Raw genomic sequence first — 25,055 nt, 5'->3', positions numbered from 1 at the left:
CCAACACTCAGTACCCCAGACTTCAACCACTCCAAACCCAGGCCCTCCCCAGCCCGGAACCCCTTCCTTTCAGTGCCCTGGGACCTTTCTCTGCCCCTAGACAGTCAATGTCAGGGACCACTGGGCCGAGCCCCCTCCCCTGCCCTTCCGGAGGCCACATCCTGGACCCACAGCTGGAGCCTGGGGTCTCAACTAAAGCCCCCCCAGGGCCCTGTAGCGGCTGGCTTCCTCCCCGCAGCCCCGCCCCTTGCCCATGACCCACAGCCAGAGTGGCCGCGGGAGCCACCTCGGGACTGGTCTGACGGCATTCCGCCTCCCGGGATAAAACCTGGGGCGACCTGCAGGGAACCTACACACCCTGACCCGCATCGCCCTGGGTCTCTCGAGCCTGCTGCCCGCTCCCCCGCCCCACCAGCCATGGTGGTTTCTGGAGGCCCCGCATCCCTGGGTGGGGGCTGTCTTGGCACCTTCACCTCCCTGCTGCTGCTGGCGTGGACAGGTACGTCTGGAGGCTGCTCCTCCCTCCTCCCTCCCACCTCCTCCCTCCCTCCCTCCCTCTCTCCCTCCCCGCCTTGCCTCTCTCATCTCCTTTCTGCTTCTGCTCTCTGTTTATCTCTGGCTCCTTAACTGCTCTCTGCCTCGGTTTCTTCTACGGCTGTGAGGATTAAACAGAAAACACAGCAAGTACGCAGCGCGCCTACGTCTCTGGTTACTGTCAGCGTCGCCATCGCCTCCTCCTTCTCGCCTCCGTGTGTTATCCCATCTCCTCATCCTCCGCGGCTTGCCTCTGGGGCAGCACCGTTTTGTTTTGTTCCTGCAGCAGGAGGTCAGGGGAGGGCACCAGTGGCAGCAGCATCCACGCCCCAGGGGCTCAGGCCTGTGCCTCCCTCGGAGGAGCCGGTCCTGGTCCTCGGTAGGCAGGCTGGACGGGAAGCTGCGGGAGGGCAGGCTTACAGCTGTGCAGCCAGGGCCTGGCCAGGCCCCAGGAAATGCCCTGCCGGGAAGGGCCCTGGGGTTGAGAGACTTGAGGGGCTCCCTGGGCACTGGAGGGCTAAGGGTTCCTCACCACCAGGTACTCAGGGGGACCCCTCCTCACTTGGCGCTGGGGACCCTCCTTACTGGGCACTGGGGGACCCTCCTCACTGGGCGCTGGGGGACCCTCCTCACTGGGTGCTGGGGACCCTCCTTACTGGGGACTGGGATCCCTTCTTACTGGGCGTTGGGGGCCCTTCCTCACTGGGCATTGAAGGCCCCTCACCACTGGGTCCTGGGGCCCCTCACTGGCCTAACTGTTTCCTTCTCTTGCCCTCAGCCACCCTCAATGCAGCCAGGATACCTGGTGAGTGCAGCTGGCAGCTCTGACAGGAGGGAGAGGGGAGGAGGCCCAAGCGCAGGCAGTATTTATGTGTCCCTCCCCGGGGCACGGGTCAGAAAGGGGCTGGAGTGAAAGGGGGAGAGAGCCCAAGGGGAAGGGAGGCAGGAAGGAGACACCAATGCAAGGAGAAAGGCTTGAGAGGTGCCAGAGCCAGAGGAGAGAGACAGCCAGGAAGGTGAACAGAGTGGAAAGCAGGGTAAGGAAAGGCGGTGGGAGAGACCAGGTGCAGCTGACAGGGAGGGAGTGGGAGGGCCAGGGCCAGGGCCAGGGGAGGACCAGCAGAGAGTGACGATGGAGGGAGGGAAGGGACTGGGAGGTGGGCGGAGCTTGGGGTGTGGGTTGGGTTGGGGTACAGGTGGAGCTTAGTGTGTGGGTAGAGCTTGGGGTGTGGGTGGAGCTTGCAGTGCAGGTAGAACTTGGGATGTGGGTGGAGCTTGGGGGCATGAATGGAGCTTGGGCTGTGGGCAGAGCTTGGGGTGCAGGCCTAGGGATTGGGATTCCGAGGGTGGGTTGTAGGAAGCTGGAGATAACAAAACTTGACCGTCCCCTCCAGTTCCCCCAGCCTGTGGGAAGCCCCAGCAGCTGAACCGGGTTGTGGGCGGCGAGGACAGCACTGACAACGAGTGGCCCTGGGTCGTGAGCATCCAGAAGAATGGGACCCACCACTGCGCCGGCTCCCTGCTCACCAGCCGCTGGGTGATCACTGCTGCCCACTGTTTCAAGGAGTATGTATGGCCAGCCTGGGACACTTGATTCTCCAAGGCCCTAGGCTTTGTGCCCCAGGTCATGGACTCCCTTCACGGGCTCTGCTTCTGGGCCTCTGTTCAATCCTGGTGCCTCTCGATTCTACCTAGAAGCCTCTCCTGCCTTCAGGCACCTTCACACCCCTGCTGTCCCCCCAGGTACCTCCTCCTAGACCCTCCTGGCTGATCCTCCTCTTCCTTTTCCTTCCAGCAACCTGAACAAGCCATCCCTGTTCTCTGTGCTGCTGGGAGCCTGGCAGCTGGGGAATCCTGGCTCTCGGTCCCAGAAGGTGGGTGTTGCCTGGGTGCAGCCCCACCCTATGTATTCCTGGAAGGAGGGTGCCCGTGCGGACATTGCCCTGGTGCGTCTCGAGCACTCCATACAGTTCTCGGAGCGGGTCCTGCCCATCTGCCTACCTGATGCCTCTATCCACCTCCCTCCAAATACGCACTGCTGGATCTCAGGCTGGGGGAGCATCCAAGATGGAGGTGCGGCGTCTTTCTCTCCAAGGTGGTTGGGGGTGGATGGGGACAGAGGATGGCAGATACTTAGGGACACAGACACCATGAGCAACAAAAAGTGGAGGCCAGAGGCACAGCATGACACAGATGGAAGAAAAGATAGGTTGCAATCCAGAAGAAACCTCGGTGGGCAATTTCAGGCCATTTCTCTTTTCTTTTCTTTCTCTTTCTTCTTCTTCCTCCTCTTTCTCGTCTTCCTCCTCTTCCCCCTCCTCGTCTTCATCCTCCTCCCCCTCCTCCCCCTTCTTCCTCTTCCTCTCCCTCTCTGTCTCCTTCTTTTCTTCTTCTTCCTTTTTTTTTTTTGAGATAGGGTCTTACTCTGTCACCCAGGCTGGAGTGCAGTGGTGTGATCATAACTCACTGCAGCCTTTGCCTCCCAGGCTCAAGTGACCCTCTCACCTCTGTCTCCCAGGTAGCTGGGACTACAGGTGTGCGCCACCACACCTGGCTAATTTTTGTATTTTTTGTAGTGACAGGGTTTTTCCATGTTAGACAGTCTGGTCTTGAACTCTTGGGCTCAAGCAGTCCACCAGCCTCAGTCTCCTGAAGTGCTGGGATTACAGGTGTGAGCCACTGTGACCGCCCTCATTTCTACTTCAAAAGTATCTTTAGCTATGTTTTGAGGCAACAGCCAGACCCGTGAAGCTATTCAATTCATCGATATAGGAATGGCTGAAAGGAGGTGTGTGTGGGACTAAGCTGAATACAGGGTGAATGTAAAAAGAGGTCTGATTCCAGAGTGGGAACAGGCACCCCCTGGTGGCAGCATGCCATAATTGTGGGCAAAATTCTCAGGAGAAAATGCAGCCTCCTTAATTGTAAAATACAATTTTCAAACCACCTCTGGAGGTTTGGAAAACATCATCTTGAAACTCAAACTAGATTACATAAAGCAAGAAGCAGGGAAGCAGCAAGAGAAAGGTAGATGACAGATCGACAGGCAGGTGGATGATAGAGACTGGGCCAAGGAAAAGAAACATACAGGCAGAAATGAGGATACAATGAAGACCTGGAAGAGAGAGTTTGAGAGAGAGAGATAGAGACTAAGTAAGAACAAAGTGTAAGACAGATGAAAATTTAACCAGATTCCAGAATAATTAAGAGAAATGACACTAGCTCAGGTGTATGGGGATCCCACTGACTCTGAGGTTTCAGCCTCCCCATAATCTCTGTAGGGGCTTCTTCAAGAGCTAGAATTGCAGACTTTCAGTCCACAATCTGCAGACCACAGTCTGTAGACCAGCTCCAGGCAAGGTGTGGGGATCCCTCAGGTCCTGGTAATTTTCAGCATTGAGAAGACATTTATTGAACACTTCCTCTATAGCAGTCCCAGTGCTGGATGAAGTAATGCAGTGTCTGAGACAGGAAAGGCTCTAACCATCTGTGGATATCAGAAAATTTATTAAAGAGGCAGGCAGGGTCTTAGGTTTCACATTCATGTTCTGATTCAGCAGGGCCAGAGGTGAAGACCTGGAATTTCGATTTTCTGAAGGCATCTTGGGAGAGCCTGATAGAGCTAATATGTTAGCCTTTGAGCACCGCTGCTGAGAGGAATGGTGGTCAGGGAGGATAGTCCTTTGAGGAGGCAACGAGGAGGGAAGACCCCCAAGCCTGATTCTGTCCTCCTTCCTCTCAGTGCCCTTGCCCCACCCTCAGACCCTGCAGAAGCTGAAAGTTCCTATCATCGACTCGGAAGTCTGCAGCCGCCTGTACTGGCGGGGAGCAGGACACGAAGCCATCACTGAGGACATGCTGTGTGCTGGCTACTTGGAGGGGGAGCGGGATGCTTGTTTGGTGAGCCTCCCCCCAAGCCCCCCACCCCTGGCCAGGAGGGCCTCGAGAAGGAGCCAGCATCACCCCTGTCCCCACTGGGCATCACCACCTCTCCCTGGCCTCCTCCCCAGAACTGGCTGTGCCTGACAGCCCCCGGTCCCCATAGAACCAGCCTCAGCCTGGCTCAGCCACTCACTTATTTGTTCAGACATTAAACTGGGCATCCAGCTGCACCACCTCGCCCTCCTGGAGCTTGCATTCCCTTCAGGGGGTTTCCCACGCCTCAGTACCCAGAGCCAGCTCTAGCTCTGGGACTGTCTGGAAGACAGTCAGATAGTGCAGCAGCAGCACCTGGGCCTGGATGTCTTAAGGCCTGGCCGTCTTAAGGCCTGGCTGCAGCTCCTACTCTGTCGCCAGGCACTTCTCTTGGGTGGCACTCAGGTCCTGTCTCCCCCAGGAAGGAGAAATGGGCTCCCGGGGCTCATCTGCTCCCTGACAGGGCACGTGCCCTGGATTCTGCCACCCCCTGTGCCACGGGGGTTCCTAACCTCGCCTCCTCTCTTCAGGGCGACTCCGGGGGCCCCCTCATGTGCCAGGTGGACGGCGCCTGGCTGCTGGCCGGCATCATCAGCTGGGGCGAGGGCTGTGCCGAGCGCAACAGGCCCGGGGTCTACATCAGCCTCTCTGCGCACCGCTCCTGGGTGGAGAAGATCGTGCAAGGGGTGCAGCTCCGTGGGCGCGCTCAGGGGAGTGGGGCCCTCAGGGCACCGAGCCCCGGCTCTGGGGCGGCCGCGCGCTCCTAGGGCGCAGCGGGTCGCGGGGCTCGGATCTGAAAGACGGCCAAACCCAGATCTGGATCTGGATCTGCGACGGCCTCGGGCGGATTCCCCCGCTGTAAATAGGTCCAACTACCTCTGGGGACCCGGATGGCTGCTGCGGAAAGGAGACCCCTCCCCGCCCCGCCCCGCCCCGCCCGACGGCCTCAGGCCCCGCCTCGAAGGCCTCAGGCCCCGCCCCACGACTTCCGGTCCCGCCCCGGGCCCCATTGCTTTTGTGTTTATAAAAGTTAATGATATTTATAGCTATTTGTAACCCTGCCCACATATCTTATTTATTCCAACAATTTCAATAAATTATTTATTCTGCAATGTCTGTTTTTCCCATGCCTGGGGACACTGGAAAGCAAGGGTCCAGAGGGGGTTAAGGTAGGGGTTGGATGTTGGCCTGGCCAGAGACTGTGCCATCCTGTCCACCTGGGTCCCTGCTTCCACCTAGGTTTCAGCCTCCTGACCCCTGACCTTTGCAGCCTGGGCCACCCTCCCTTTTATCCCTCTCCCAACCAGGGCAGGGCAGCCGATGGAGAGGGGCCAGAGTCTAGAGGCCTGGGAAACCCAGCTCTGCCGCTTCAGGAAGGTGAAGAGAGGGATTGGGAACACCCAAACTGTGCGTTGGATTCCAAAACAGGCTGGTGAGGAGAAACCCAGCCCCATGGGAGTGGGGTGCTACCTCTCCACCCCCGGCCAAGTCCCCCCTTCTGCTTTCCCCACCAGAGGCCTCAGGGGCCTCAGGATGGCAGAGCTGAGGGTGGTGGTGGATGGAGGCGCCCAGGTGAGCCCCATCAGAGCCCCGTCTCCGTAGGCAGGCTGCTGGGTCCTCATCCCCAGGAGCCGATTCGTCGAGCAACTCACTGCGAAGCTCTAAACTCCCCACTTTGGAAGAAGCAGCGGACAGTGGCAGGGCAGGCCTCTGGCTCTGTGGGCATCAGGAATTGAGTCACCCCACCTGTCCCCATGGGAGGTGGGAATTTGGTCCCAGGCCAAGAGGAGGGGTCTGTCTGGCTTCCTGCCTGCTTAGGGATGCAGATTAATACTCTGTTTCCCCACAGCCACTCATCTGCAACCCGCTCTGGCCTCCTGGACCCAGGGTCCTCATCCCAGCCTGCCTGGGTTCAGGCCTTCCCCAGCATTCCTGTAACAAGTGGGTATGTGGTTAGAGGGCTGTGCTGCTGGCTTTGGTGAGTATGTGATCCTCTTAGTAGCCAATACAGAAGAGATTCACCCAAAGCGAAGTCAGGAAAACCACCAGGTCAAATTGTGCTGAAGAATGAGACACTATGACACCACCATGAAATGTCTCCATCCAGAAATGATCAAGGACATGGCCAAGTTTGGAGAAGGCAACACAGTTTTAGTTTTTTGTTCTGTTTTGTTCGGAGTCCTTTGTTGGAAGTGCAGTTCTAAAATATTTGTTCATACTGTCTTGATTGCCTTATTTATTTATTTTTTTCGAGGCAGGGCTTGCTTTGTTGCCCAGGCTGGAGTGCAGTGGTGTTACTCTGGCTTACTGCAGCCTCTACCTCCCAGGCTCAAGTGATCCTCCCACCTCAGCCTCCCAAGTAGCTGGACTGCAGGCGTGAGCCACCATGCCAGGCTAATTTTTAAATTTTTTATAGAGACAGGGTTTCTCCATGTTGCCCAGGCTGGTCTCCAACTCCTGGCCTCAAGCAAACCACCCGCCTTGGCCTCCCAAAGTGCTAGGCTTACAGATGTGAGTCACTGGCCCAGCCTGATTACCTTCATATGATTATCAGATCATAGTAAATGCTATGGGGTTGTTTTTATTAAAACAACCAACCAACCAACCAACCAGAACTGCCCTGCTGTTTGTTAGAGTGACCGGCCCAGGGAGTGCTGGGGTGACTCAGGTGTCCCAGGTAGCAGAGCCAACCCCCACGGCCCCTCCCTTTGTGACCTGGTCCCCTCTTGATGTCACCCTATGCTCTGGGTTCCCTTACCTCCTCTGTGGGCTTTAGCCCCTCCCCTTTCCAGTCCTCATTTGCTGGCCTCTCTCCCTCACTCAACTTCTGTCCCTGCTCCTGGACTGCCCCCTTCTGTCTCTGAGTGCCCCCTTCCTCATTTCTCCACTTCCTTCCCCTGCTCCTGTCCTGGAGTCTCTCCCTTCACTGTCTCCTTCGACCCCGCCAGCTCTGCCCCCCTTCTCTGTGCCCCCAGACCAGCCCTCTCCTGCCCCTCGTCTTCCTCTTTTTCCTCTCCTCTCCTCTCCCTGCTCCTGTCCTGTTTCTCCTCCTTGTCAGCTCTCGCTCTCTGACCCTCAGTTTCATGGGTGCATGTCCCTTTACCCCATCCCTCCACAGGCCCTGGTGCACGTGCATCTACTCTGCATCTACTCCCTCTAATAGGGTCCTGACAGAAGCCCCTGACAGAATGTAGCGCCTAGAGTGGGGGCAGAGAAGCCGCCCCATAAGCGGCAGGATTCACCAGGGAGGGTGGAGATTTCTCTGAGTTGGGAGGTCGCCTCCAGGCAGCCTTGAGTTTAAGGGAGCCTCTCATGCCTTCCTTAGTGGCTCCATGGGATCCCAGGGCCCTGAGGGACAGGCTGGGGGTGGAGTGGGAAGTCAGCTCTGGCTCTGAAGTGCAACAGGACTTCCAACGATGTCCTCTCCAAACCACGGTGGGGTTCCAGGAGGTGGGTACAGAGTCTCTCCAGCCGCTGTCGGGCTCAGGCAGCACGTGCAGCTCCCTTTCCTTGGGGACCCTTCCCTTGGGGGTCCTGCCAGCTCACGGTGTGTGCACCCTACTCAGAGTCGGGCCAGCCCATGTCCCCAAACTTTGCTGGACATGCTGAGTCTATGGCTCACAAAACAGCCCCCTTCTCCCCTGTTGGAGCCTGGCCCAGGAACAAGTCCCACATGTGAACCATGCTGGGTGGGAGGACCTCGCTACCTCCACCCCACCAGCATCACCTGTCTCTAGGGGCTGCAGAAACCCGTAGGCCTGGCTGTCTCCTCAAGAGGGAATCCCACATGTTCCAGTTGTACTGGGCCCCCGTGGCCGGCTATACGCCCATCCTAGACTCCTGGGCAGATGTCTCTGGCTCCTTTTTCACCTCTCCGATAGAACAGCCTTTTGCAGAGCTCTCTCTACCTCCCTAAGAGCACCGATGGGGACCATCTGACCTCTGCGACAAATGTCATTACAGCAGGAACTGCCTTAGCTGCAGGCTGTGAAGTCTGGCTACTCCTTCCTCAAATCATGAGCTCTTGAGGGAACTTTCTCCTATGTCTGGGACCTCCTAACTCTTCTCCACTTTGCATCTGAAGCAAGCATTTAAAAGCACATGCTTAAATACCTGACTTCCCTCCGTGGCAGGCTCCTTTGGTTGGCTAAGCCAACCCCTATTTCAACTCTTCTGTTTGCTTCTTCCACCTGGAAGAGCTAAATGTTCATTGTCTCCTGCATGGTCACATGTGCCTGTGGGACTAAGTGTTGGCCAATGAGATGGGTGGCTTCTTAGGAAGATTGTTTTTCCCTGATAAAAGGCACATATTCGGCCGGGCGCGGTGGCTCAAGCCTGTAATCCCAGCACTTTGGGAGGCCGAGACGGGCGGATCACGAGGTCAGGAGATCGAGACCATCCTGGCTAACAGGGTGAAACCCCGTCTCTATTAAGAAATACAAAAAACTAGCCGGGCGTGGTGGCGGGCGCCTGTAGTCCCAGCTACTCGGGAGGCTGAGGCCGGAGAATGGCGTGAACCCGGGAGGCGGAGCTTGCAGTGAGCTGAGATCCAGCCACTGCACTCCAGCCTGGGCGACAGAGCGAGACTCCATCTCAAAAAAAAAAAAAAGGCACATATTCAGCTGGCGTCATCCTTTCTCTCCTTCCTCTTTCTTCTAGTACTGAACGCACATGCAATGCCCAGATTTCAGCAGTCATTTATGACCATAAAGCTACAACCTGACATGCTAATGACAGTGAACCACGATTCAACAGCTATGGGTGTGATGGTGAGGTCAAGATGCTGCCCTAGCTCTACACAGCCTGCCTCCTTCCAGGCTTCTTGTTTTGTTTGTTTGTGCCAGTACCAGCAGGGATGTTGCCCTGATGCAGCTGGACTTCCCCTTGCAGGCCTCTGATTTTTCCAGAAAAATCTATCAGGGGGTACACTCCAGTTAACTGTCTCCTGGTGATGGAAGCAGCTGTTGAGGATTATTCCCTAGACCAATTAATCCATTAGATTGCAACATGGTGATATTCCTGGTCCAGTAGTAGGAATTCCTCCATAAAGAGAAACTTTTCATCATCTATTTATTTTTGTTGCCCCTTTCATTCTATTTTTAAAACTTTTTATGTTTTGGCACCTATTTATCCTCAAAATAATGAACTGTTTCCTTAGCATACTCCAAAAATGATAAAGGAGGTATTTTTTATAATATTATGAACTCACGGTTTTTTTTCAGGAGTCTCGTTCTGCTGCCCAGGCTGGAGTGTAGGCTCACTGCAGCCTCTGTCTCTGGGTTAAAGCGATTCTCCTGCCTCAGCCTCCTGAGTAGCTGGGATCACAGGTGCCAACACCACGCCCAGCTAATCTCTGTATTTTTAGTAGAGATGGGGTTTCACCATGTTGGCCAGGCTGGTCTCGAACTCCTGACCTCAGGTGATCTGCCCACATCGGCCTCCCACAGTGCTGGGATCACAGGCGTGAGCCACCGCACCTGGCCTTATTTTACGTATTTAAATCAGTCCAAGTTATTGCCCACAGTGATGCTCCCATCGTCGGCCAGTGGGAACATCTTCTGGTTGGCTTCTGAGAGGGACCACTCACTTTCCAGACCCTCCAGGACCTGAGGCCAGGCTGAGATGATGCTCACAGGACTCGCATACTGACCGGAACCCCGCCTGATCGCACGGGAAGTCCACCGGAAACCCTCTTGGAGCCCACTGGAAACCCTCGTGGAGCCCACCAAAAGTTTAGCGAAACACCCTCAACTTCCGTAAGAGCGCAGGAAGTTTGACGGAAAACCGCCGGAAACGGACAGAAAGGAGTCCCTGACACCCTGTAACCTCCTGTGGCGCCCCCTGTTGGCAGAGTCGTAGCGAGGCCGAAATGAGGTCCGCGACGTGGCTGAGTGAGCATCCCGGCTGCCTGTGGATGGGTGGGTGTGGGGCTGAGAGGCGACGACAGTGGGGAGCTTCTTCAGCGATCCTGGGCTTCTCGGGTCAGGCCGACTTCAGTGCGGGCTGGAGGCCATGCACAATACCAAGCGCATGGCGTGGTCCTCAGCTGCCTCGGGACTGGCTTCGCCTCTGCTCCTGGCCCTGGGATGGGGGCCAAAGGTTTTGGGTAGTGGCAACAGCAGGAGGAAGTAGTACCTGGAAAACGTGTCTCCTGATTCGACCCTTCCTGTCTGGAGGGCGGGGCTGTGGTTTGTTCCCATAGCAACGAACAGGGCTCCCCTGGGCACCAGCCCCTTAGATACGGTGTGCCCCGGGAGGGCGCTGCAGGAGCTACAGGTCCCTCTGGTGGGACGGGAGGCGGGAGGTGGGCTGGGGCAGCCCGACTGGCCTGCGTGGATACACTACACTTCCTGGTGGGGGACAGGGTGAAGAGGGTTGGTCCCCACCTCTGCCTTGAGCAGAGCTTCCAGTAGGTGAAGCAGTGGGGGTCTCCTGCCTGCCGGAAGGATGGGTGGGGCTTCCACATCTCAGCCCAGTAGGGTGGACTGACCGGTCCTCTGACCTCTGGCTCCTTGGAGGGACTGGCCTGAAGTGGGCCCTGGCATCCCCAGCCTCCTCTAAACCACCTCCCTGGAACATGTGGGACAGGAACCCAAGCGGCATCTGAGGAGGGCAGGTTCTGCCAGGCACAGAGGGCTCCAGCGTGATTGCCACTGGTTAATGACCTGCCACCCCTGCCCCCCTAACCTCTGGTGCCGTCCAAGGACTCTGACCCCAGTGCAGTGTCTGTAGGGAAGAGGAGCCATGGGGCTTCGGGCAGGTCCCATCCTGCTGCTGCTGCTGTGGCTGCTGCCAGGTGAGGGGTGCGCCTCTGTCTTCTCCTCCCTCCCACCCCCTGCCAGCCTGTGTGCTCCCCTTTGCTCTCTTGCTTTCCAGGGGCCCATGGGGATGTGCTGCCTTCAGGTACCGTAGACATCTCATCCCTGCACTCAGCCAGCCCCTACTCCTGGCCAGGGAGGACTGGCCCCAGGGGACATGCAGAGGCCCTTGGCCCCGGGAGCCTCATCCCTGGACATCAAGGGCTGAGGGATGTCAGAAGGTGTTAGGGTAAAGAGTGAGACCGGTAGGGAGGGGCTTTCTGAGAGAGAAGAAAGCTGAGGTCTCCCACCTGCCCATCCCTCTGCAGAATGCGGCCACTCCAAGGAGGCCGGGAGGATTGTGGGAGGCCAAGACACCCAGGAAGAACGCTGGCCGTGGCAGGTTGGCCTGTGGTTGGCCTCAGTGGGGCACATATGTGGGGGCTCCCTCATCCACCCACGCTGGGTGCTCACGGCCGCCCACTGCTTCCTGAGGTGAGTGGCGCTGAGTGGGGGTGCTCCTCGCCCCTCCCCTCAGTGGCTGCCTGCAGCGGGCCATGTTTCCGTTCCCCTCTCAGGTCTGAGGATCCCAGGCTCTACCGTGTTAAAGTCGGAGGGCTGACACCCTCCCTTTCAGAGCCCCACTCGACCTTGGTGACTGTGAAGAGGCTCCTGGTCCACTCCTCATATCGTGGGGCCACCACCAGCGGGGACATTGCCCTGATGGAGCTGGAATTCCCCTTGCAGGCCTCCCAGTTCAGCCCCGTCTGCCTCCCAGGACCCCAGACCCCCCTCGCCATTGGGTCCCTGTGCTGGGTAACAGGCTGGGGGTCCACCCAGGAGAGAGGTAAGAGGAATATGCATTCACCAGCTCCCACTCCTAGCCAGGGAGGACCAGCCCAGGGACCACGCGGAGCCAGCCTGAGTGGTCTCCACAGATCTTGGTCCGCATGTTTATCTTCTCTCCCCTCCCACCCCACCCTGAAGCTGGGAACACTTGGGGCCAGGAACCATACTGTCCAGACTGTGGGACTCCTCTTGGCCAAGGTGACCACCATATTAGATTTTGGGGATCTTGAGCCAATGTCCAGGATTGTGCCCATGGTGGGATGAATAAGCCAAGGCTAAGAGGTCATGAGATTAGCCAGGGTCATGGGAGAGGATCTGGGCTTGAGCACTGCTCCCTGACCCCACTGTCTCCTGGTTTAGAAGTTGGGACGGGCAGGGTGGGTGGGCAGAGAAGAGATAGGAGGTGCAGCCTGCCACCATCCCAGGTGAGAGGGAAGAGGCTCACCTGATGGGGACGAGGCTCGAGGTGGGCTCAGGCTGGCCCCCGCATCACATCCAGCCCTGGCGAGTGTCCTTCAGGAGGTGGCTGTGCCCCTCCTGGACTCGAACGCGTGTGAGCTGATGTACCACCTAGGAGAGCCCAGCCTGGCCGGCCAGCGCCTCATCCAGGATGACATGATCTGCGCTGGCTCTGTCCAGGGCAAGAAAGACTCCTGCCAGGTGACTGCAGCTCCTGGTCACCCCATGCAGAAGTGTGGGCTCTTTAGGCTCACCCTGTCCTGGGCTCTGTCCCCATGTTCCCCCCCTCAGGGTCTCCAGAGGGTCCAGAGTCCTTGCCTGGCTCCTTGGCCTCAGCAGCAGATTCTTGAAGGCACTTGGGGCCCAGGTGTCTCCCTCAATGCAGACCTCATGGGGCCCTCCCTCTCTCTCCCCCAGGGTGACTCCGGGGGGCCGCTGGTCTGCCCCATCAATGATACGTGGGTCCAGGCTGGCATTGTGAGCTGGGGATTCGGCTGTGCCCGGCCTTTCCGGCCTGGTGTCTACACCCAGGTGCTAAGCTACACAGACTGGATTCAGAGAACCCTGGCTGAACCTCGCTCAGGCATGTCCGGGGCCCGCCCAGGTGCCCCTGGGTTCCTCTCAGGCATCTCTGGGTCCCATCCAGGCACCTCCAGGTCCCACCCAGTGCTGCTGCTTGAGCTGTTGACCGTACGCTTGCTTGGGTCCCTGTAAACCCTGAGTCATGGAGTCCAGGGTCCCCCTTCTGGTAGGATTGATGGAATCTAATAATAAAAACTGTAGGTTTTTTTAATGTGTATTTTATGTCTTTGCTTTTCTAGTAATTCATTTTTATTCTTTACAAAAACATCTGGCTGTGGTAGGTTGGGAGAGCATGGTGCCTGCCCCGGGCAGTGTCTGCGGAACATCTTCATCAATAGGGTCACGGTGTCCAGACTTGCTCAGGACGGTCTTGGGCAATGCCTATCCTGTGTTGTTAGATAAGATCCCTGTCCCTCTCAAAAGTGTCCCAAAAGTGGGAGGAAGAGTTATATAGTCACCGTGACTCAGCCAGTGCAAGAGCTGGAGCTCCTTGAAGCCCACGGATTTTCAGTCTCAGGCATTCTTGTGTAGTTGCCATGGCCACCAACTGTCCAATAATAGGCCTTGTTCTCCCAGCTCCGGCCCACGGAGTGTCCATGCCCTCCCCCACCACCCTGCCCTCTGCTGACTGCAGCCAGTGGGGGCCCTGGGGGCTGTTTCAGGCGTGAACAGGGGCTTTGAGGCCATTGCCAGTGTGGTGGGCAGCGCCCTCTGCCTGTGTCTTGGAAGCATGGGCAAAGCAGTGCCTGGCAGAGCCAGTTCCACACTTGCAGGGAGGGGTCCATTTGGAAGCTCGCAGCCTGTGTCAGTTTAAGAAACTCTCCCGTCTCTGTGAGACAAGGTGGCTGGGCTTTCACTCCAGTTTGGCACCAGGTCTGGGGGAAGGACCCTCTGCTTGGGTAGGGCACAGTCGGGCCAGCCTTTGTCCCATCGCCACTCCCCTGCCCTGGAGGTGGCTGTTGGGAGCACCCCATGGAGGAGAGGGGCTTTGAGGTCACAGGTGAGTGGGCAGTGGAGCTGTCACCCCAACGCCTCAGCCCTCCCAGGGAGCACCCTCAGCTGGGTGACCTCTTAGAAAAATGAGGTTGTTCTACTGCACTAGAAGACTGGATGCTCTAGAATCATCTCTCCTTTTGCTGTGGGCCCGCCTTCATAAGGTCCTGTTCTCCCCCAATGGCCTCGCCTCCTTCCAACCCCTCTGCCTTCATCCCGGGATGGACGGCGTCCTGGAGGGACTCATTGGATCCGCCAGGAGCTCAGCCTCCTGGGTGGAAGTTTCTGGCCTCTCAGCTTCTCTGTTTTGTCTCCCAACTTTCTCTTGCTCATCGCTTTCATGCATCAGTTTGCTAATGGATTCTCCGGCTCTTCACTCATAAATAACTCCTTCCAGAAATCTAGTGAGGAGGGAAAGTGACAGATTAAAACAAAGTCCTCACTTCTGGATTTCTGCTTAAATGTTAGAGTCGGCAGTCCCTCCTCACACAGGCCCGAAGCACCAAGGATGTCTCAGAAACGCTAAGCCTCCCTCCTTACATATCAGCCCCTTCAGTTTCTCTCTCCTTTTTTCTTTTGTGACAGGATCTTGCTCTACTGCCCAGGCTAGAGTGCAGTGGCTCGGTCTCAGCTCATTGCAGCCTCGACCTCCTGGGCTTAAGCGATCCTCCCACCTCAGCCTGCCTGGGCATACACGTGCACACCACCACACTTGGCTAATTTTTGTATTTTTAGTAGAGATGGGGTTTCACCATGTTGCCCAGACTGGTCTTGAACTCCTGACCTCAAGTGATCCACCCGCCCCAGCCTCCCAAAGAGCTGGGATGACAGGCGTGAGCCACCATGCCCAGCCCACCCCTCCAGTCTCTTCCCCAGATGACCATGACCAGGGCTGCTATGCCCTCAGCCCTGTGCCAGGATCCACTCCCATCTAGGAGGCCCCTGTCCAGGCTGTGTGCCTGTCTGTGTGTGGATGTGTCTGTGTGTGGGTGTGTATTTATGTGTGTGCCTATGTGTGGATGGGTGTTTGTGTGTTTTTATGTTCATGTGTATGTGTGTATGTACGTGTGTGTGTACTTGTGTGTGTCTGCGTGTCTATGTGTCTCTGTGGGGTAGGTGTGTGTGTGTGTGTGTGTGTGTGGGTATGGGTGTGCATTTGCATGGGTTTGTATGTGTGTTTCTGTATGGATAGGTGTGTGTGTCTCTGGGTGTGTGTGTGTGGTGGGTGTGTATTTGTGTGTGTATGTATGTATGGGTGCGTGTGTGTGTGTCTCTGTGTGGGGGTGAGTGTGTATTTAGCGTGTATGTGAATGGATATTTGTGTGTGTGAGTGTGTCTCTGTGTGGATGGGTGTGTATTTGTGTGTGTGTGTGTCGGTGGGTGTTTTTGTGTGTCTCTGTGTGGGTGGGTATTTTTGTGTGTGGGTGGATATCTGTGTGCTTGTCTGTGTGTATGTATATTTGTGTGTGTCTATGAGTGGGTGTGTATTTGTGTGTATGTGTGTCTGGGTGTGTATTTGTGTGTGTGTGTGTCGGTGGGTGTTTTTGTGTGTCTCTGTGTGGGTGGGTATTTTGTGTGTGGGTGGATATCTGTGTGCTTGTCTGTGTGTATGTATATTTGTGTGTGTCTATGAGTGGGTGTGTATTTGTGTGTGTGTCTGGGTGTGTATTTGTGTGCGTGTGTGGGTATTTTTGTGTGTATGTTTGAATGGGTGTGTATTTGTGTGTGTTTGTGTGTCTGTGTGGTCCTCAGCATCCCCCACATTTCCTGGCAGTGGACAGCACGAATGCTCCTCGACCCCCTCCGTCAGGGGAAGCCTGCTGAGCCTCTTTTCTCTCCAAGGTGTCTGACACCTGCCAACGGTGAGTTAGAAGGAAGGGGCCTCAGCCAACAGCAAAAGCCACAGGAGGATTTTTCCCACCTGACTTGGGCTGTGGTGCACACACAGCCCTCTTTGTCTTCTCTTTCTCTGGCCCCTGACACAGGTGCTGTTTGTGGAGGACTTAGGAGACTGGTGCTTCTGCTTGTGAAGCCCCTCCTGCCCGGGGCTTGTTGGAAAGACACAGAGGGTTCTCCTGGTGCCTGGGCCGGTAGCTGGGTGCAGGTCTGAGAGGGTGGTAGGTGCAGACGTGAGTCCAGGTGGCATCCAAGGTGCTCCACTTCCTCCAGCAGCTCCTCTTTTTTTTTTTTGAGACAGAGTCACAAATGAGTCGCCCAGGCTGGAGTGCAGTGGCCGGATCTCAGCTCACTGCAAGCTCCGCCTCCGGGTTTAGGCCAATCTCCTGCCTCAGCCTCCCAAGAAGTAGCTGGGACTACGAAGCCCGCCACCTCGCCGCGACTAGTTTTTGTATTTTTTAGTAGAGGCGGGGTTTCACCGTGTTAGCCAGGATGGTCTCGATCTCCCGACCTCTGTGATCAGCCCATCTCGGCTTCCCAAAGTGTTGGGATTACAGGCTTGAGCCACCCGGCGCCGGACTTTTTTTTTTTTTTTTTTTTTGAGACAGAGTTTGGTTCTGTTGCCCAGGCTGGAGTGCAGTGGCGTGATCTTGGTTCACTGCAAGCTCTGCCTCCCAGGTTCACACCATTCTCCTGCCTCAGCCTCCTGAGTAGCTGGGATTACGGGCACCCTGCAGCTGGGCTAATTTTGTATCTTTAGTGAGAAGCGGGGTTTCACTATGGTCTCAATCTCTGACCTCATGATCGCCAGCGCCAGTCTCCCTAAAGTGCATGGGATTACAGGCGTGAGCCACAGCCCGGCCCTTCGAGGCAGCTCCTCTTAGGCCCCGGCTGCCTGGCCTCTGACTTCCGGCAGCCAGCACCAAATGTCTCTCAGTAGGACCCCAGCTTGCTGGTCGGTGTGTCTGTGGGCCCAGTGTGGACTGCAGGAGGCCTTGAGACTAGTGGCGGCTGTTTAGAAGTCTGGAGTCAGGCGGGAGCTGCACAAGACTGATGTTGTGTGGGAGGAAGCAATTCAAATGCCCTGCAGGTGGGCTGGTGTGGGGATGAGGGAAATGGCCACAATGGACTCAGGTGTTCTGGAAGGCTGACAGGAAAAGCTTCTGTCCCAAAGACCCAGAGCAGCCCAGGATTGGGGAATGTTGTGGGGTGAGAAGCAGGAACAGAGGCAGGGACCCAGCACAGGATGAGCAGTTCCCTTCTCACTGGAGCCCAGGATGCAGGCCTGGCACGCACAGCAATCTCGAACTTGTAGTGAGTCGATGAAAAGAATTTTCAGGATGCAGCAGAGCTCTGCCGAATGGTACTGTAGGCGTGTGGACACCGGAGTTCAGGACAAAATCACATGTTGTGTGGCGGCTGATAATTTGGGCACTTAGGGACCCTCAGGAAAGAACCTCCCCACAATGAGGTAGGTTTGGTTGTACCTGAGCAGGGAAGTGGTACAGGAGACTGTGGGACAGGGGTTTAAATTCCATGATACTCACTCAGCCTGGAGCTTCCTTGTCTGTAAATGTGAGATTGCTTACCGTCAGGATGTTTGTGATGATTAAATGAAGCAATACTTGTGTAAGCACTTGCCATTGCGCCTGGTCCAAAATCAGATCATGATGAATGCTAGTGTCTTGTCTCTTTCCTTTCCTTTTCTTTTTTTCTTTTCTTTTTTTTTCTTTCCTTTCTTTTTCTTTTCTTTTTTCTGAGACAAGGTTTCACTTCTGTTTCTTAGGCTGGAGTGCAATGGTGTGATCTCAGCTCACTGCAATCTGTACCTCCTGGGCTCAAGCAATTCTCCTGTTTTTTTTTTTTTTTTTTTTTTTTTTGAGACGGAGTCTCGCTCTGTCGCCCAGGCTGGGGTGCAGTGGCCGGATCTCAGCTCACTGCAAGCTCCATGCTCGGGTTCACGCCATTCCTCCTGCCTCAGCCTCCCGAGTAGCTGGGATACAGAGGCCCGCCACCTACAGCCGGCTAGTTTTTGTATGTTTTAGTAGAGGCGGGGTTTCACCGTGTTAGCCAGGATGGTCTCGATCTCCCGACCTCGTGATCCGCCCGTCTCGGCCTCCCAAAGTGCTGGGATTACAGGCTTGAGCCACCGCGCCCGGCCCAATTCTCCTGTTTTAACCTCCCAAGTAGCTGGGACTACCGCACCCGGTTATGTATTTTTGTAGAGGCAGTGTCTTGCCATGTTGCTTAGGCTGGTCTTGAACTCCTGGGCTCAAGTGATCCATCTGTCTAGACCTCTCAAAGTGCTGGGATTACAGGTGTAAGCCACTGTGCCTGGTCCTGCTATTGTGTTTTCTATCCATCTATCCACTCACCCACCCACCCACTTATACATCCATCCATCCATCTACTCACCCACTCACCCACCCACCCATCTACTGACTCATAAATTCATCCATCCATCCGTTCATCTACCCACTCACCCACCCACCTACCCACCTATCCATCCACCCACCCATCCATCCATCCACCCACCTATCCATCCATCCATCCATCCATCCACCTATCCATCCATCCATCCACCCACTCACCCACCCACCTACCCATCTACTGATATCCATCCATTTACTGACTCACCCACCCATCCATCCATCCATCCATCCATCCATCCATCCCCTCATCCCAGAAAAAAAAAGATTCAAATCACAGGAGACTTACTAGCACTCTAGTAATACTGGCACACATACACAAAACACTTCAGCAGAAAGTGGTTTCCACAAGCAGCGCCTGGAACCCAGTTCTTTTCCCTTCCCTTCCCTTCCCTTCCCTTCCCTCCCCTCCCCTCCCCTCCCCTCCCCTCCCCTCCCCTTCCCTTCCCTTCCCTTCCCTTCCCTTCCCTTCCTTTCCTTCTTTCTTTGAGACAGAGTCTTGCTCTGTCACTCAGGCTGGAGTGCAGTAGTGCAATCTCAGCTCACTGCAACTTCCACCTCCCGGGTTCAAGTGATTCTTCTGCCTCACCTTCCTGGGTAGCTGGGACTACAGGCACACGCCATCATACCCAGCTAATTTTTTTATTTTTAGTAGAGACAGGGTTTCACCATGTTGGCCGGGCTGGTCTTGAACTCCTGACCTCAGGTGATCCACCCGCCTTGGCCTCCCAAAGTCCTGGGATTACAGGCGTGAGCCACCAGTGCCTGGCCAGGACCCAGTTCCTTTCATCACAAAATTTCTCATTACTATGTAAACCTCATTACATTCTACCTATCTCCCAGCCCTCTCAATCCTCAGCTTCAAACACAGTCCTCTGGAAGCACTGAGATCTAGTTTGTTTTGTCTCTTTTTGTGTCTTTCAAGTTGCTCTGCACTTCCCTTTTTGGACTCCTTGGTTTGTCTTCAGAGAGACTCTTTCTTCCCTAAGGCAAACTTCAATCACTGAATGTCCCATTTGTCAATCTTTAGTATATCCAAAATTCATTTTAAAATACTGGGAATAGATATGTCAAAATGTCAGCAGTGTATCTCTGGGTAGTGAGAATTCTTTTTTTTTTTGAAACGCCTCAGCCTCCCAAGTAGCTGGGATTACAGGCACACAGCATCATGCCCAGCTAATTTTTCTATTTTTGTAGAGACAGGGTTTCGCCATGTTGTCCAGGCTGGTCTTGAACTCCAGACCTCAGGTGATCCACCCGCCTCGGCCTCACAAAGTGCTGGGATTACAGGCGTGAGCCACCGCACCTGGCAGGGAATTCCTTTTAAATTTAGCTGTCTTTCCTAAAATGTCTGCAGTATACATGCATTGCTTTTGTAATTGGAAGCATAATGCTTAAAATCACATTTCTGTTAAAAAAAAAAATTAGCCAGGCATGGTGGCATGCACAGGTAGGCCTAGTTGCTTGGGAGGCTGAGATGGGAGGATAGCTTGATTTCAGGAGTTTGAGACCAGCCTGGGCAACACAGTGAGATCCCAGCTCCACATAACATTAAAAAAAATTAGCTAGGGGTGGTGGTGCTTGCCTGTGGTCCCAACTACTCAGGAGCTGAGGTGGGCAGGGTGGTGTAGTGAGCTGTGATTCCACCACCGCACTCCAGTCTGGGTGACAGATAAAGACCCTGTCTCAAAAATGAAGAAAGAAAGGAAAGGAAGAAAGGAAGGAAGGAAGGAAGGAAGGAGGGAGGGAGGGAAGGAAGGAGAGAAAGAGAGAGAGAGAAAGAGGAAAGAAAGAAAGAGAGAAAGAAAAAGAAAGAAAGAAAAGAAAAGAGAAAGAGGAAGCAAAAGGAAAGGAAGGGAAGGAAGAAAAGAAATAAAAAATATCACAGCATCCCCTCCCTGGCTGGATAACCCTAGAGAGGTTGGAGACCAGGATCCGAGAGGGAAGCAGCTCAAATAAAATAACCCATGCCATAGCCGGGTGCGGTGAGTCACGCCTGTAATCCCAGCACTTTGGGAGGCCGAGGCGGGCGGATCACAAGGTCAGGAGATCGAGACCATCTACTAACACGGTGAAACTCCGCCCTCTACTAAAAATACAAAAATTAGCCGGGCGTGGCTCATGGGCGCTGCCCGTAGTCCCAGCTACTCGAGAGGCTGAGGCAGGAATGGCGCGGAACCCGGGAGGCGGAGCCTGCAGGACGTAGATCGCACCACTGCACTCCATCCTGGGCGCATTAGACAGACTCCATCTCTTTTTTTGAGGCAGAGTCTCGCCTGTCGCCCAGGTTGGAGTGCAGGGCGCTGACTGCTCACTGCAAGCTCCGCCTCTCCTGGGTTTACGCCTATTCTCCTGCCTCAGCCTCCCGGTAGCTGGGACTACAGGCTCAGCCTACCTCCACGCCTCGGGCTAATTTTTGTATTTTTAGTAGAGACGGGTTTCACTGTGTTAGCCAGGATGGTCTCATCTCCTGACCTTGATCCACCTGCCTCTGCCCCAAAGTGCTGCTGGGATTACAGGCTTGAGCCACTGCTACCAAGGCCGAGACTCCATCTCAAAAAAAAAAAAAAAAGAAAAACCCATGCCGCAAAGGATGGCAGGCACAGACCCTGGCTCAAAGGTTTGGAGATTTGAGGAGCTGGAACTCTTCTCGCACCCCCACCAGATGCACAGGGTGTGTGAGGGAGAGCAGCAGCCTCCCAGGAGGGGAGGGCAGGCCAGAGCAAGTTGCCCACGCTCCTCACAGCCACAGTGTTCCTTCCAGGCCCACGCTGCCCCGGGTGCTGTATCTGCCAGCTTGCCAGGCCTCATGCTGTAGGCCAGAGCTCTCAACCTGGACCTACTGAGGTTTGGGACCAGATAATTCTTTCCTAGAGAAGAAGGTGGGGGGCTGTCCTGTGTCTCGCAGGACATGTGGCAGCATCCCTGGTGTCCGCCCACCAGAGGCCAGGAATACTTCCCCCACCTCCATGTCACAACCAAAACTGTCTCCAGGCAGGGCCCAAAGCTCCCCAGTGCGGCCTGCAGTGCCCGGGGGAGTCCCCAGCCCCCGGGGCCCTGCCGGCACTCAGCCCTGGCTTATGGCAAAGTAGGCCTGTGTGTGGAAGTTGCGGGGCCCAGAGAGCCCTCCTGCAGGCTCTCTCCCCTGCTCCCCTTTCTCTCAACACAGACCTGCTCCTCCAGAAATGCAGGGTCCTCCTTCTACACTGGGGCAAAGAGCAGGGGAGAGTCAGGGGACCTGCGTCCTCATGGGGATCACAGCCTCATGAAGGGGTGAGTGGGACTTGGGATTCCTGAGCTCGTTCCTCGTCATTTCTCCACAGAGGATTTCAAACCATGGGAGCCCCTGGAACCGCCCCATCCTCCCCTCCCGGTCTTTACCCAACACTCCCCCCATCTTGGTTCCTCTGGCCTGACCTGGACACCCCCACGTGGGGCCTGAAATGGCACAGGCTTGGGTAGAGGGGGTGGAAGTCCTTATCAAGGCTGGAGAACAAGTGCGTGAGGTTCAGAGAGAAACCTCTGGAGGAAGACTCCTCTCCAGGGTCGTCCTGGCTTCCTTGGGTACCCTCGGTAGCAAGTGACAGAAACCCTCTCACATGAGCAGGTGCTGAAAAGACCTGCCCTGCCTTCCCCTGACTGGAGGGGTGCAATTCCGTCTCCCCCACTGGTCCTCTGCTCTGTCCAGGAAGCGCCAGGCTTTTCCGACAGGCCCGATCCTGACTGCCCCCACCAGTTTCTGCCTCTTGGGACCTATCCTTCTCCCAAAGTGCCCAAAGTATCTTGAGTTAGGGTCACCAAATTTAGTAAATGAAAACACAGCAAGCCTGGGCAACATAGCAAGACCTTGTTTCTACAATCAACAACAACAACAACAAAACCCAGGCGCGGCGGCATGTGTTTGTGGCCCCAGCTACTCAGGAGGCTGAGGTGAGAGGATCGCCTGAGCTCAGAAGGTCAAGGTTGCAGTGAGCCATGATCGCACCATTGCATTCCAGCTTGGGAGAAAAAATAAATAAATAAAAGAAAAATAAACACAAGCGAAAGAAACTTACTAAAACACAAATTTTAAAAGAATTAAATAGAACACTGAGAAGTAAAAGGTAGTTGATGGAGCTGTTGGGCTGGACAGAGGGGAGGTCCCCAGCTGGCCCCAGGGACTTCTCATTCCTCTTGCAGAAAGGAAAGGGGCTTCTCCTGCAAAGCAGCTGCAGATTTGCTTATGAAAATGTTTGCTTTTCTTTTTTTTTTGAGATGGAGTCTCGCTCTGTAGCCCAGGCTGGAGTGCAGTGGCATGATCTTGGCTCACTGCAACCCCTCCTGGGTTCAAGCGATTCTCCTGCCTCAGTCTCCCAAGTAGCTGGGACCACAGGCATGGATCACTGTAGCAGGACAAGCTGCAGACAAAACTCCTCAGACACCGGGGTAAAGAAGGAAGTGGTTTATTTGGCCGGGAATGTCGGCAGATTCGCGTCTTAAGAGCTGAGCTCCCCGAAAAAGAAATTCTTGGCCTTTTTAAAGGCTTACAACTTTAAGGGGTCCACATGAAAGGGTCGTGATAAATCGAGCAAGCGTGGGAAACGTGACTGGGGGCTACATGCATCAGCTAACAGAACAAAAAGTTTTACAATGCTTTTTTCATACAGTGTTTGGAATGTACAGATAACACAAGTAGTTTAGGTCAGGGGTTGATATTATTATTATTACTTTTTTTAACTCCTAGGACCGAATGATGGTGCCAAGGTTGTCTGGCTATTTATCTTACTTTTGTTTTTTTCCAACTTTTTGCTTTTTTTCTGCTCTTGTGAACTAGGCAAGGTGCGGGGAGGAGGGCAGCAGGAGTAGTAGTGGTCTCCTTCCTTACCACCATATCCAGCTAATTTTTGTATTTTTAGTAGAGACTGGGTTTCACCATGTTGGCCAGGCTGCTCTGGAACTCCTAACCTCGTGATCTACCCCTCTTGGCCTCCCAAAGTCCTGGGATTGCAGGTGTGAGCCACCGTGCCTGGCCCAAAATGTTTTCTTAAATGTGTTCTGTGCCTGGGCTTTGATTATCAACATGTTGAATGGCACGTCTGATCACCATAATTTTGAAGTGGTGACGGCTGTAAATTTCAAGGTGTCTGTGACAACAGTATTTGATGTGGTCATTTCATGGGTGTTGCATGTGAGGTCACATTCATACCCGAAGGAAACATGAAATTTTCAGTCAAGGGCAATAAAAAAAAAAAAAAAGAGGTAATTTTCCCCCCATCTCAGTTCACAGATTCTCTGAATTTTGATTTCTGATTTCCAGGTTAAGAAGTGGCTCTCAACCAGCATTTAAAAATAAAGAAATATAAAAATAGAAGTAGAGAAGAGAAAAAAATGCTAGTGTGTATTTCATGCACAAAGATGAAGCTGGGTTGTGAAATCTTTGCCTAGGTCTGGTGTTCAGGGGCCAGACTTTGCAGCTCGGCCACCTCAAGGTGAACTTCCAACTCTACCTCTAACTGCTGTGTAGGACAAGTGACTTTGCCCTCAGTGCCTCAGTTTCCTCATTTTGCAGAGATAATTGAAGTCCTGTCCTTCAATTGTTGTGGGTGGGGACTTTGGGTGGAGCCCCTGAAACAGGACCTGGCCCTTCCCCTGATCACTGACTGTTTGTTGCATTAGAGGATCACTGGGTGTTTGGCTGTTGCATTACACGTGTTGCTTCCTGTGTCTCAAGTAGGATCAATTTCTCTCTGTGGATCATGGTCCCAAAGGGCTGAAAACGCTGTCCCTGGAGGCCCCTGGAGCTCTGATCTTGGCAAGTGCCCATGTGGACTTGGAGGCTTGGGAAGGGGACATGAAGAATGGGCCAGGTCTAGGGCTTATACTGATTTCCTGTTGCGACTGTGACAAATTACCACAGTGTGAGGCCTACTGTCTCCAGCCATCTGCATCTCCTGCCTTTGCTCATGTTGAGCCCTCAAACTGTAATGCCCTCCTCCCCTTGTCTCCACTTGGCCAACTGTCCCTCATCCTTTAAGACTTACCTCAGACATTGCCTCCTCTAGGAAGACTTCCCTGAAGCACATCCCCCTCACCTCACCTCTGGGCAGGTGCCCACACACAATGACCTACATGTGTCCCCAACCATGCAGATGGCAAAGTGAACTGCCACTATCTGCCTCTGCACCAGCCTCCACCACGGTGTATACACACTCAGCTGAAACCTGGCCTCTTCTTTATACCCCCCAGTGCCAGGAGAGCCTGGTGAGGACAAGGCCTTGGCAAACATTTACTGAGTGAATGGATGAGTGAGTGGCTTCCCTGAGACCCCTTGAACACTCAGAGAAGCCTGGGACTGAGTGGCCAGAAGAGGCCCGCTGGATAGGCCTGGGGTGAGGGACAGTGGGGAGTGGTGGTCTTGAAGCCTGACTCTTCAAAGATTGTGGGACTGGCACAGAGACCCACAGCACCCCTGAGGGGGTGGTGCTGCTCTCTTTCTGTCCTCGGCAGAGTCACCTTTGCCCTATCCCTCATCTCAGTTCACTGGGCTCCAGCACTGCGGCCTTTGTCTCCAAGGAGCAGGGGAGGGTTTGGTTGTACCCCAGATGCAAGGACCAATCCTGGA

At 54.9% G+C, this 25,055-nt stretch overlaps 2 protein-coding genes across 3 annotated transcripts; both read left to right on the top strand.

The window, feature by feature from the left end:
• Positions 1–5,561, top strand: PRSS22 (serine protease 22). The gene is made up of 6 exons (XM_031658563.1): positions 1–499; positions 1,313–1,339; positions 1,929–2,100; positions 2,330–2,607; positions 4,277–4,434; positions 4,980–5,561. Exons 1-6 carry the CDS (start codon positions 418–420, stop codon positions 5,214–5,216), a joined length of 954 nt encoding a protein of 317 aa, XP_031514423.1. The 5' UTR covers positions 1–417; the 3' UTR covers positions 5,217–5,561.
• A 1,343-nt stretch (positions 5,562–6,904) lies between these two features.
• On the top strand, positions 6,905–13,353 carry LOC101007202 (serine protease 30-like). 2 transcript variants are annotated; one of them, XM_009195773.4, is made up of 9 exons: positions 6,905–7,899; positions 9,109–9,218; positions 10,044–10,340; positions 11,038–11,245; positions 11,326–11,352; positions 11,576–11,741; positions 11,825–12,093; positions 12,595–12,755; positions 12,972–13,353. In XM_009195773.4, the coding sequence occupies exons 4-9, from the start codon at positions 11,194–11,196 to the stop codon at positions 13,266–13,268; spliced, it is 972 nt and encodes a 323-aa protein (XP_009194037.2). In that variant the 5' UTR covers positions 6,905–7,899; positions 9,109–9,218; positions 10,044–10,340; positions 11,038–11,193; the 3' UTR covers positions 13,269–13,353. The 2 variants fall into 2 exon arrangements, with proteins under 2 accessions (XP_009194037.2, XP_009194038.2); XM_009195774.3 differs by lacking the exons at positions 6,905–7,899; positions 9,109–9,218; positions 10,044–10,340 and adding an exon at positions 10,360–10,725.
• Positions 13,354–25,055: the final 11,702 nt, after the last annotated feature.

This window comes from Papio anubis, chromosome 18 (assembly GCF_008728515.1).
Source record: "Papio anubis isolate 15944 chromosome 18, Panubis1.0, whole genome shotgun sequence".
Classification (NCBI taxonomy): Eukaryota; Metazoa; Chordata; class Mammalia; order Primates; family Cercopithecidae; genus Papio; species Papio anubis.
This window is presented reverse-complemented; position numbering and strand designations above follow the sequence as displayed.